Raw genomic sequence first — 13,259 nt, 5'->3', positions numbered from 1 at the left:
CCCTCAACAGCTAGAAGAAGGGCCACAATTAGAAGAGAGCATCTGGTCTCTCTCTGGGGCAGAGGAGAGCCCCTGGATGGGCAGGAGAGAAAGTTGTTGCTGTGGCCCGGGTGTGTGATGGCAAAGGAGAGCCGCTTGGTGACAGGCTGAAAACAAAGGCAGGGGCCGCGCTTTCACAACTGTGAAAGCAAACTGAATGGGTAAGGTGGACAGGAAACAGCACTGGCTAGGGAGCTGGAGAGGGATCTGAGCCCAGCTCACTGGGAGGCTTGGGGAAGTCACTCCTCCACTCCGACCTTCTGTTTCCTCATCTCTGATGTATCCATGGGTCCCTCCTTGCTCAAAAAGCCGAGTCTCTAATTCTTCTTGTCCAAATCTGTCCCCTTCTTGTCAGAGAAAATAGAAAACAAAGGGCTTTTGGAGGAAAAAAAAAAAAAAAAAGTGGAAACCCGACAGGTAATTTAACTTCAAAACTGGAGGCGTCTGTCTCCTTCTGAGCATCCCTGTGGTCCCTGTGCCATCTCACTCCCGGGCTTTCCTGCAGAGCCTTGAGGATGGGAGCAACTACACTCAGAGAACACCAATTTAGTTGATGACCGAACTCCTGGCTCCCAAGGCAGCACAGGTTAGATGCACTGGTGTTGCTGTCAGATTTTTGAAGGGCTTTTTGCAAGGTCATTCGAATTACGTATAAAAAATATTTTGGCAGAAAAAGAAATTTCCCAGAAGTTTCTTTTAAGTCTATCTATCCTCAAAAGAGGATATTCATCTGCACCTCACCAACTGCCCTCCCGCCCCTGGATGGGCTATGCCAGGGAGGGCGGCGTCGGGGCTGATTCTCCAGACCACCTAGAACTAACTTCCAATTCTAATAGGCCAGCCTAAGGCACACAACCCCAGTCTGAAAAGCCCTCCCCGTAAGCAGACCACTTTTCTAATTACATGAACAAATCCTTTCTTGTTTTGAGTTGGGTCTGGGAAGCCGGCAGACATTGCTGAAAAACTCCCAAACGTCCTGCTCCGCTGCCTCCAGGCTCCTGATCTAAGCATTCCTACGGGCCATTTCTCCCCTTAATAGCAGGATTCTATTTACCGGCCTTGGCAATTCTCAAAAGCTTCCAGGAAAAAATGCACGTTGTCAATTAACTTCATTAAGGAGGAAGACCCTTTTCCAAGAAAGGCCTGCAAGGGAGGGGCAGGGGTATTACCACCTTCTCTATACTAGCTGAAACCCTGCATCCCCCGCACCCTGGCTGGTTTTGCTGCTGCCTAGAACTGCTGCCCCAAGCCTCCTAGGAAAGGCAGATGAAAATGCTGGCAGGCGCCTCTACCATGGGCACAGAGGGGACACAGGGCCCTCTCTGGGGACCTGCTTGTAAAGCTAACTTCCATGTTAAAACCTGTCCTTCCACTTCCCAATCCTTTCCCCACATTTCGATGCAAGTCAAAGAACAACGGGGGTCAAGAGTGGCTGAGTGAGGGGAGAGGGAACATGAAAAGGTACAGTACCTGGTTTCCCATTCTGATCGGGGGCCTGGGGCCGCCTGCATATCGCGGTGACATGAAAGGCTGCAATTACAGGGAATTAGTTCAATGACAGCCTGTGCTCCTGCACAGTGACAAACACAAATGCGCTCCACTCCACAAAGTCCAGGTTGTTACAACTAGTGATCTTTTAAACTCTCTTTCTCCCAGTGGCCTCTTCCCTCCAGGCAAAACTTCCTTTGGGCAGAGGAAACAATAGATGCCCCAACACTGGGGACTCCGACTCTGCATCTGTTCAGAGATCAACTGTGGGTGATAGGGCAGCGGCTGGGACTTTGCACAGGACCGGAAGAGCAGCGACATCGATGTCAGGGAAAGGAGGGACAAGTCTGCTCTTGGGAAAGGCAAATCAAAGAATCAGAAAAGGGACCTATACCTATGATTTTCGGGGTGTGCAGACAAAGCTGGACACGCACGCACACGCACACACACAGAAACCACCGACGAAGGGGGTGGGGAAGGGGAGCGAAGATTCGAGGAGGGAACACAATGAAAACAGTAAAGGGACAGCGGGCTTCCTAACTGAATGCAGGGAATGGGCAGGAAAGCTTTCTCAGCAGCAAGAGTGCACAAAGAAAAGGCTAGGGATGCAGCTTCGGTTACAAACAAATGGTTAACCAAACTCAAAACCAAAAGTGAGAGAGGAAAAAACAAAACGCAAAGGCCGCTGACAAGGTCACAGAAATGTTTTGGTTTTATATCCAAGCTGGGTGTGATGTCCAAGGAATGAAGACTCTCTTTAGAAAGAAAAAATATTTTTTTTAAGAACACTTCATTTGTCAATCAAGATTTGAAGGCAATGATGAGAGCACGTTTTGATTTTTGTTTTTCCTCTGCTGGCTCTGTCCTCCTGGTGCCCCGCGCCCCCCGGCGGGCGGGCGAGCCAAGTGCGTTACCTGACTGTGGGGTCCCATCATGCTGCTGGGATTGTGGGGTGGAGGCTGTGCGTGCGGCGAGGGCTGTGACCCCGGAGGACCCTGTGAGGCCAGACAGTAGAGGCAGGTTATAGATCACAGCACATGGAGAAGCGCAGAAGCTTAAAAGAACAAAAATCAAACCAAAACGAAGGGCGGGCGGCAGGCGTGCGGGCGGCGGGCTCTGATTGGCGGGGAGATGTGAGCTGCTGCCTAGGTCGCCGGCTCATCGGTGGAAAACGGCGAGCGGGAGGGAGAGAAGCTGATAAACACGTTCACGGGGATTTACAGGAATGAAAAATCAAATCGAGCTCCTTTGTCAAAGCACACAGGAGCAGGGGCCCAGGCATCGTCTAGCATTGGAGCAGAGTTTGCCATGTTAAATACATTGGTTGAGACGGGCTCAGAGAGCATAGTGATGCACAGAAACTAACCCACTCTGCAAGACGTGTAAGAGGCCCTGCCCTCAAGGAGTTCCCAGTCTGGGGGGACAGAGGCAGGTCATGGGTACCTAGAAACCAGTCTACTGATGGATGAACGAGGACAGACAGGAGGAGCGGGGTGATGCCAGAGACTGAACACATGGGGAAACGAGAGGAAGACACGGTTACCGAGCGCCCTCTCAGTGCAGTACATTAATGCACCTTCACCTGAAAACGGCCTGTGAGGTGGGGGTTTTTCATTCCTGTTCTTACTGATGAGGTCACTGAGTGTCAAAGGATGAGGGGACTTGGCCACAGCTACACAATGGTAAATGGCAGAGCCAGGACGGGTAGCCTGATGGGTCCAAGGCCCACCTCAACCCTGCAGAGCTGGAGTGGGTGTGTGCAAGAGTAGGGTGATAGAGCTGTAGGCCCCTGACTGCTGGGTGGGTGGGTGCCGGAGTTGGGCTTTCCATTCCAGTCAGTGATGAGCCGCCCATGGTTCTAAGGTGGCTCCCAAAGCCCTGGGCAATGCTGACCTCAATTGCCCAAAAGAGATGGACAGATGAATTCACTTAAACCATGGGGTTGGTCGAACTGTAGGTTGCAACCCATTAGTGAGTGGTGAAATCAATTTAGTGGGTTGCAACCATTGTTTTTTAAAAACCTAGAACAGAATAAAAAGAATAGAAAATATCAGAGTTTTATGTTTTAAGGCAAATAGTTTTCATTAATCTTTATTTTATTTGTAAATGTGTAGATTGATCACAATGTCAAATCTATTTCCTGCTGCAGGTCACAGTCAAAAAGTATGAAAAGCCTGTCTTGGAAGCACCTTCCCTGCCCACTCAGGGAGCTGGATGCTGGTACTGGTGATGAGTACACCCTAATTCACTCTTCTCCGCCCATGACTATCGTTACCCTTGGAAGTTGCCTTTGAGAAAAATTCAAAACATGCATGGGGAATGGGTGTAGTTACATTGCAAAAGAGGGGGAGAAAGAATCTGAGAGATGCAGGTAGGATTTTCTTCTTCAGTCTTCTCCCTCAGAGCCAGGCTGCCCCGCCTTCTGCCTGCGCAGGAAGCACAGCTCAGAGCTGGGGAAGGGGTGAAGGGGTGGGCCCGAGCTCGTGGACGAGGAGACCCAGAGAAGAGGTGAGCAGAGAAAGACGGAGGGGGCCCATACGAGAAGCCGGGGGTGCCACTAAGGACAGGCTTGGAGTTTCGTGGCCAACCGAGGGCTGCTCACTTCCGGAAAGCTCCGAGGAGCAGATGTTCCCCTACCTGCCATGCTACTAATTTCAACAAGTGTGTGTCTTTCTAGCGGCTGCCAGCAACGGCATGGTTTGTTACCATGAGCAATTTTCTTAATTAACAGACATTAATTAGCCATTTAGCAATTTTGCAAGCATTTGTTTAGCGGCTTTCCTAAACATGAATACCACTGTGATAATGGCACTGATTAGAGGGTCCCCTAATTAACAGTACAGGGAAGGAAAATTGAAATCACATAAATTAAAAAGGGAGGGGAAGTTAATGAAGGCGGGACATATTTGCACCTGCAAGTCTTTTGTACCATGAAACTTGGGTGCAATGTAAACAAAATAAGATAATTCGAAGCCAACCCCCCAAAAAGGAAAAATAAAAAGAATGGAAGAGGAGGGTTCAAGGGTGAGGTCCAGTTGCCAAGAGGGGGCAAAAGGTCTTCTGTCAGTTGCTCAGCTCTTGGCAAGAAGTGAGCGCCTCCCCCTCCTGATACCTCACCCTCTGTGGTAAGATCCAGTGCTTCCTCAGGGAGAGCAGCATGGCTTCGGGCAGATCCCGTGCACCTGTGCACCCTGTCAGCCAGGGAAAGGTAGCAGTGGCTGACTCCATGATTAATGATAGAAAACATAAATAAAGGACCCCAAAGTGTCTGCCGCCAACAGGAGGCCTTGATCGAGAGCAGTCCTTAATAGGGGCCAGTACTCAAACCTGAGTCTACAGGGCTCTGCCTGCCATTCCATGCTGTCCCTTGGGCCCCCCAAGGTTCGGAGGGCAGGGTTGGTATGTGTGCTTCACCTCGGCATCTCCCTAAGACTCCCTGTTGACCTCTGGTTCCTGAATGAATGGATGTGGCACAAGTCTGCCTCAACGCAGCTGACTCGAGACAAACGCCCGATGAGAAGTAAGGACCGGGAGCATGGCTGGTCAGTAGGACCCCAGCCCAGCCCCGGCGATTCTGCTGGCCTGTGGGAGCAGTGGGGGGTGGACTGTAAGTCTGGGGAGAGAGCAGCAGCTCAGAAGTCTCCCCACTGACTTGGAGCTGGGGTTCAGAATACTGAAGACAAGGGAACCCTGGCCCAGACAAGCCAGTCACCCAAAGAAAATACCGTCACAATCTCCACACAAGTGAAGATAAAGCTCAGCATTCACCTCCCCAGGGCACGAAACTCCTCTCCCACCCTTGTTAGTTAGGTGCTGATCGAGCTCTGCTTCTGTACCTCCCAGCATGGCTCCCAGTCCTACTGTGCCAGAAAGCTTTTTTTTTTCATGGAGCCAGAAGCCTATCATTTCCTAATGAGTCGCCCACATCCACCCAAAGCTCCGTCCTTTGTGTCTCTGCCACCTCCATTCTGCCTGGAGTTCCCCATCACTACATCTGTGTCTTGGCTCTGTCCCTAAGACTGCACACAACAGCAGAGCGAGGGACCCTGAACGCCTGGCACACTCTCAGGAGCGGAGCACAGGGCCCCATGTTGGGGGAAACTACCACAAAAAAGTGGTCTGCTCTCTCCAGCCTGCCGTCTCAACAAGAAACTGACAGACAGGGTTAGAGAAAACAGATTTTATAGTCTTTTAACTTGTTAACTTGTCACCCACTTGGGTAAAAGTCTACATGGGAGGCAGACCAAAAAAAACGACCTCCTTTGAAGATTTTGACCTGTGTTGGGATGTAGGTGTCTCTCTGAACTCTTAAAAGATCTGGTAGGCAGGTGGAGAAGATTAAGGTGAACGGTGTGAAGAGGAGGGAGTCAATGCTGATAATACTGTCGGGTTCTCCCACACAGGACAACACCCCCAGTGGGCCTTTCCTGGCTTATACTTGCTGAAAGCTTTGAGCAACCCAAAACAGGTGTGTCTGGAAGCCTACTCATTTAGACCTCTCTCCGACAGGCCTTTGAGGCTTTCTGTCATAGGTACTGCCTAATTAACCCTCCCAGCATGCCACAGTGGAGCTGGAGATGGGCAGACCTTTGAGGTGCACAAAGTATCAGGCTAGACTAGGGTGGGGGATCCTTACTAGAAGCTTAGGGAAAACCACACCTGCTTGCCAGGCAGGCACCCATTTATTGGGTGGCCCTAACAGATTCTGCCATCCATTCTTCTAATGTCCTTTATTATAGAGGAGAAAATAGAGGCACAGCACAGTGACGTGACGTCCAAAACCACAGAGAACTAGCTGGTGGCTGAGCCACATTTCCTAACTCCAGCTCAGGGTTCTCTTCATGACATTACATTCCCATCCATTTTAAATACAGAAATAGGATTTGAAAAGAACGGGATTCAAATTCTGACTCTGCCGCTGACTGTACTTCCGTTCTCTCATCAGTGAAATGGGGACAGTTACAGTAAGGATAATGCAGCCATACATCCCACTAGTGAATGTGGCCCTGACCTACATTACATTAGCTCATGTAAGCCTTGACTCCTCGCAGTAAGGGCTCTCAATCGCTCCGTTTTACAGCCAAGGAACTGAGGCTCAGAAAGGTGAAGCCACTTGTCCAGAGTTGCATGGCTAAGTGGTAGACCCAGTCCTCAAAGTCTGATTCGAAAGCCCCTGAGAGTCCTAACTTGGTCCACCAGTCCACAAGCAGAGCATGAAGAGCAGAGGAACAAATCCTAGCAACTGAAGAACTCATGGGTCCATCCACTCACGCACATACATATTCTGGGTGACCTAATGTCTGGCCAGTCGCATGCTGGGGAAGGGGGCATGGGTCACAGAGGCACCTGAGACTCATCTTGGCCCTGAAAGCTCCTAGGCTAGTGAGGGAGGATGAGGATATAGTGACAAACAAGCTCAAATGTCAGCTTAAACTGCCAAGGGCTCCAAGAGAAGGTGACAGATAAACTGAGGCCCAGAGTGGCCACAGAATGTAGGCCAACAGAGAGCTGGGATGAAAACTGGGGTGCCCTGCCTGGTCAGAACTCTTTCAATTGTAATGCACCCTTCCTGGGATTATGGCAAGGAGACCTGTGCCTGGGGGAGAACCCAACTTGGGAAATCCCTCTACTGAGTCTGGGAAAAGGAAGCAGGAAACATGCCCACTTCCTGTCTGGGTCTTCGCTCTGCCCCAGACCCTGTTAATGGATTTGCCATTCTGTCTCAGACATTCCTGACCAGAGATACATAATTCCCGCACTTCCTTTTTATTCCTTTTCCTGTAATTTCAGCACTGGGTAGTGTTGCATCTAGCAGCCTCTGAGAGTCACTTAGGCAGGGCCCCGGGAGGCTGTGCGTTGGGAGTGACTAAGGCAAACGCTGGGCTGTTACACTGACAGTTTATGAAAGAGCCTTTGCCAGCAATGATGTGGTGGGGAACAGAGCATTCCCAAGGCACACGGATCTGAGGTCTCTGTGGAAAAGCATTTCAGAACCGTCAGTAGGACCCACCTAAGCCTTCCAGTCACGTCTTGGTTTAGTCCCTGAATTTCACCTGAAGCCATCCTCAAGAGATGGACTTGTTGCACGATAGGGAAAGCTTCACAGTTACATCGAGCTGGCATCCAAACCCAGCTCCTCCAGGACATGCTGTGAGTCCAGTTTCCTCATAAGAAAAATGGGAGACTTTATATAAATATTGCAGGGGGGTGATACAGCTGACAGGGGTAGTAGGTACACAGAAGATCCCCAGTATTCCATGGTTCCTGTGCCTCATGCTCCTGCAGTTACTAACTGCTCAATTTACAGAGAAAGCAGAAAAGTGGACTCGCTCTGCTGGGAACACCTTCCTTAGCTCATTGAAAGTCCATACATCTTCCTTCATGGAGCTTGACCTGCTACCCACTCAGGTGCTCTCCAAATGTGGGTGTCCTCTTAGGACATTCTGTCTTATCTGTGGGCGCCTCATGGGCTCAAGGGCATGGAGATTCCTGCCCTTGAGCTAGCAGGTGTGACTCCACAGCCACGATCGACATGCCCTGGGAGGGCACATCTAATACCTTTGGATTCAAGGAACCACAAAGAAAAGCTACTACACCAAGAGGCTGACCAAATTGGTTCTCTGTACTGAAGACTGACCACCTGGTGGGTAAGAGAGAATTGCTCCTTAAGAAAAAAAAAATCAGATTAAAAAAAAGCACAGATTTTTTTTTTTTTGGAGAAAAGTAATAAAAGCTGTGTGCTAACTTTAATATTTCCAAAACTCACTGCTCCTTCACCAAATGCCACCCCACACTCCCCAAAGCTTCCTTCATCTGCCTAGGAATCATGGACTCGCAGAGAAACAGAGCTGAGACCTAATTCCAGAGGTGAGCCTGGAAGAGTACAAACAAGGACAGGCTGTGGCCAGTGGAGAACACATTGACTTCAAATGCCAAAGCACTCGGGTGGGAGTCCTGCCTTGTAACCCTGGGCCTCGGGCTGCTCATCTATAAGGCAGACAAGGAGTCCAGGTGAAAGCTGTGAGAGGACTCTAGGAACTGCCCAACACTACCCAAACAGAAGGCAGCCTCCTTACCATCTAGGCCAAATTTGCCTTATGTTTTGCTGAAGGCCTCTGGGGAAAGGGGACTTGAAGTTTCAGGTTGCTAAGAGACAAAACCACTCCACACGTCCCTGGCTCTCCTGACTCCAGGGGACACTGGCCACTGGTTTGGCAAGGCTGAAGGGATGGGTTCTATCGACTGGCAGCGGGAGATAAATGACTTGCATTACTGGTGGCCTCTGTAATCCGCCTGTTGGGTGTGTCACTTTAATTGAGTGAATATAAAATTACATCAATTATACACATGGTAAAAGGCATACGACAAATAATCCAATTTGCTTCTTAGACACAAGTGCTGACGGAAAATGCTGTAAACCCATTCTGGGGAGAGGGCCAAGGTATGCCTATGTGCTGCTGACACCCCAAATCCGTCAACACAGTCTGCCTGCACCTAGAGTCTCCCAGGAGTGGGAAGCTGACCGCCTGGTGGGGTGAAGGAGGGAAAGCTTTAAACTGCTCCTTCCTTTAACATGCAGCTCATCGCAGGAAAAGTTACTTCCTCATCTTGACCCATGGGAACAACTCGGCAATGGCTTGGACAGTTGCCTTCCTATTCTACTTCTATCTGTCCCCTTGGGGGACAAGGCTTCTTTGTGTGTGTATGTGGGGGATACAGGCTGAAGCTGGAGCTGAGATTACCAACTAGAGGGCAGAGGAGCCTGAGCCATCTTTGTGCCCACCTAACACAGGCCTGGCACATGCTTAGTAGGTCGTCAGGGGGATGGGCTGGCCCACACCCAACTATGGAGCAACAGCCCAGGCTTTCGCACGGCCCCCAGAGAGCTCACAGTCAGGGGGCTCCTGACTGCCTAGGAGATGAGCCCACAACAATAGTAACCCTCCACGGGCAGCGGACAAGTGGAACGGTTTTTGCCAGGGAGAAGTCTGGCAACTGGTGGGGGACCATCTTCCTGGGACGGTGGGGAAGTCAGCAGTTGGAGTGAGCAGGACCACACACAATGTCTCCCCATCAGGGTCACCTCTGTGTAATGTCAGGAATTCCTGTAAGCCTCTGAGGTTCACTCTGAGAAAAGATCAGCAAAAGACTGATTAGTTTTTCTAAGCAAAGACCCCAGCTGACTCCTCTCCCCGCGTCTCTTTGAAGAAATGGGACAGTGCTGGGCAGCCGGCGAGAGAGAGAGGTCTGCACACTTGTGCATCTGGTTTTCCGGGGTGGGCTGCCAAGACACCTGCAGGAGGCGCTCAGCGAATGTTTTGCTCAAGAGGCATGAGGCATGCTTGCCCCATGGAGACAGAGACGCAGAATCAGCAGGCAATAGTTTTCCAAACAAAGGGAGGAAACACAGCAAATGAAAGTACAGGCGGCCTCCAAGACCTACCTAGGAGTTCCTCCACATACTGCTCTTTGCCTCTTCTCCCAGCTCTGTGCACACAGGGGAAGACTGAGCCCCAGGACGTGGGTTCACTGGTCCCAGGTTCAGGCCTGGTCCCCTGCAACACACTGCATCCCCAGAGTGGAGGCTGAGGCCAGCTGCAGCACAAGGACCCCAAGAGCAGGGCCAATATGCTGAGCTAAAGTAGGAGTTGGCAAACTATGGCTCCACGTCAAATCTGGCCTGCCACCTGTTTTTGCAAATAAAGTTTTATTGGAACACAGCCATGTTCATTCATGCGCTATCCATGGCTGGTTTCATAATGTAATGGCAGAGCAGAGCAGTTGCAACAGACCAGTGGCCTACAAAGCCTAAAATATTTACTATCTGGCCCTTCACAGAAAAAGTTTGCCTACCCTTGAACTAGGTAATGGTTTTCGAGACCAAAGAGAGGAAAAACTAGGGTCTTTTTAAATTCTCAAGAAAAAACAAAACAGTACATCTACTTTCTGATTTTAACCTCATATCGCTCTAATATGATAAATAAAGCAAAAACTAGCCCCATTACACAAAAGGAAAGACTGAAGTCCAATAACATTACAGTATTATTTGTCAAAGTCAAGATTTATCCCATTGAGGAGAGACAGAACGAGTGCCAGACCAAGGGTCAGCAAACCAGACTTCTGGTTCTCCTACCACATCCTGTGGATAATCTCTGAGCCCCAGTTTTCTTGGCCATCAGTCTTGGGGGAAAAAAAAAAATCTTTCATTATAACACCAAAACCAACATTCAAATCCAGCCAGCCGGTCCCAGAGTATCTCCTTGTTAACCATCTCCTCAATTTCATTCTTGCCATAATGCCGGGGAACGAGCTCTTTCCTTGCCTGTCAGTACAAAACATTCTGGGGGCTTGATTCCAGCCCTGAGATCTCTAGGCAGGTTCACAATGTTTGACTCTCTCCTAGGCTGTGAATTCACCGAGGAATTCTCTAGGGTCATCTCAGGAAAGGAATCGACCTTGAACGGCTGTGACTGGGATGGGGTCAGGGATAAGAGAGATGGCTTCACCTCCAGCTGCTAAGCTGTTCGAGATGCTTTTGTACGTGACTGTGTCCATACAACTGGGCACACTCTTCGGGGACACAGAAAAAAGCATTAATACCCAGAATATATAGGCAAAACCCATGTCCACCTGGTAATACATCTAGCCACTGAGTCCCAGCATCTTGGGCTAAGCACTGGAGACACACAAAATAAGCACTACCCTGGCCCTTCCCCGAGGAGGTCCAGGACGTCTGCACTCCAACAGAGGCAGGTATCAGGTGCTCTAGGGAACAAAGGGGCAGTGATTATAGAACAATCTCCTTTGGGCAGGATAAGCAGACATCCTCTGGCAGAGAAGAAATGGAAGGGATTTTGGGCTGAGAGATTGGCATCTATGTGGGAGAGGCAGGAGTGGGCATGGTGCTGGAGGACCTTACGCACAAGATAGGGACCCCAGGGCTGGGACCTCCAAGGCAAGGAGCCAGGGCATTGGAATCTTGTACAAAGAGGAATGACGATCAGATCTATGCTGTCTTGGGAATCATGCATCCATCTGTTCTTTGCCAAAGATGTTTCTTTGCCCTTGTTCAAGTTAAAAATCAAGACTTACGGCTACTGGGAAACACTGAGTTCATAGCTGTCTAGGGTGCTAATTCCCATCTCTTCCTGACTACACATGGAGTGAGGAAACCTCTTAGATTCTTGTCCGTGAGTGGCTCCTTCCAGACTAGGCCACACCCCAGCTTTTAATGTTAGCAGAAAAGCTAGGAATAAAATGACCAGGTGAGGGTTTCCAACATCCAGTCCTAGCCATGTGGGTTTCTGGCCAGGATCCAGATAGCACATCTCTTCTGCCCCCTCTGCTTGCTGCAGTAGAGACCTGCTCTGTGGGCAAGTGAAGAGATAGAGATGGACTCAGGAGCCAGAAGAATACCACTCTCTTGGAACACATTGGGAGAGGACGCCTACCTTGCCAAGAGAATCAAATCCTCTCCCCACAGAAATGATTGCCTTTTGCTCTGAAAATGGATAGTCCTGCTCCAGCCCACCGGCCTCCACAGCACCTTTTGTCGGCGCTCAGCCTCCGCTGTTAATCATGACAGCACGGTGAAGGCAAGGCACGTATTAAAAAGGCAATGCCTTGTCCACCCAGAGAACTCCTGCTCTACTTTACACTCTCTAGGAACAGGCACGCACACAGCTTTCCTGCCCTACCCCTTTGTGCCCCGACGGACAATTCCACGAAGTTAAGTTTCATCATGTCCAATGAGGAGAGGAGGTGCAGGACTCCAGCAGCCACAAATACAGAGTGCCAGATTCAACCCCAACTGTCCACTGAACAGAAGAGGGCTGAGTAGGGAACAAGAAAGTCGACCAAGGGTTTCCCCTTCAGTTTTGTGGCTCTGGATGACTAGGTGAATTCTCAGGCCTCTCTCTCTGAGAGGCTCAGGGAATGAATGACCCAAGATTTATTCTTCCTTTCTCAGCTAAAGAGAAGCTCTAGGATGGGGCGAGGGAAAAGAACCAGGACTGAGAGACCGGTTTAGGAAGCCTGTGGGGCAGTGGGCTGAGACCTGGCGCTCCTCAGAGGGTACATGAGGGACAGCTTGTGCAGTGAGTGCTGTTGGAAAAGCTCAGGTTCATGGGCCAGGAGCACGGCCTGTGGTCCCCTCTGAAACTCACTTACCTCGCCTGTAAAATGGGCTGCCCCACCTCCTCGCACAAAGCTGCAGCACTGACATCGAGAGTACTGGCCCTCACCAAAGGGAGGCTGCTGATACATCAAGCTGTGTTTCGGGGTCTTCCCTGCTGTATAAAATCCTTCGGGAACCACCTCTTTCTCTAAGCCTTCCTATTACCCATTCCCAGAGAGCTGCCCCTTGTCCACCAACACATAACACGTCCTAACCAGAGTCAGCTTAGGCTGGGAGCACGGCCCTTACTGAGAGACCCTCGGGGTCTCTCTTGATGCTGGGTGCGCTTTGGCGAACTCCGTAGAGGTTGTCTGGCCCTCCAGGTGGTCCCTTATTTCTTCTTCTCCTAAAGCTCTTGATGCCCCAGAGGACAAGGGTCAGGTTTCGTCTGCTTATCACGGCACCTACCACGTCCCCTCCTTCTAATGCTGTTATAATTTACAACGGAAAAGACCAGGATCCAGATAGGTAAAACCACTGCCCCAGAATAGAATGCAAGTCTCCAAACTCTCAGACCCCTTCCACAACTCCAGAGTAAGTTTCTCGGGATCAGGTA

The 13,259-nt window shown here is 50.2% G+C and overlaps 1 protein-coding gene across 1 annotated transcript in view; it reads right to left on the bottom strand.

The window, feature by feature from the left end:
* Positions 1 to 13,259, bottom strand: part of SSBP3 (single stranded DNA binding protein 3) — a 155,259-nt gene that overhangs the window by 21,822 nt on the left and 120,178 nt on the right. Inside the window, exons 5-6 of the mRNA XM_011370432.2 lie at positions 2,442 to 2,522; positions 1,510 to 1,569 (exon numbers count right to left, since the gene is read on the bottom strand). Coding sequence (XP_011368734.1) covers positions 1,510 to 1,569; positions 2,442 to 2,522 — 141 coding nt within the window. The remainder of the gene's footprint in view (positions 1 to 1,509; positions 1,570 to 2,441; positions 2,523 to 13,259) is intronic.

Source organism: Pteropus vampyrus, unplaced genomic scaffold (assembly GCF_000151845.1).
Source record: "Pteropus vampyrus isolate Shadow unplaced genomic scaffold, Pvam_2.0 Scaffold170, whole genome shotgun sequence".
Classification (NCBI taxonomy): domain Eukaryota; kingdom Metazoa; phylum Chordata; class Mammalia; order Chiroptera; family Pteropodidae; genus Pteropus; species Pteropus vampyrus.
Note: the sequence above shows the minus strand (reverse complement) of the source record. Positions and strands in the feature narration are given on the sequence as shown.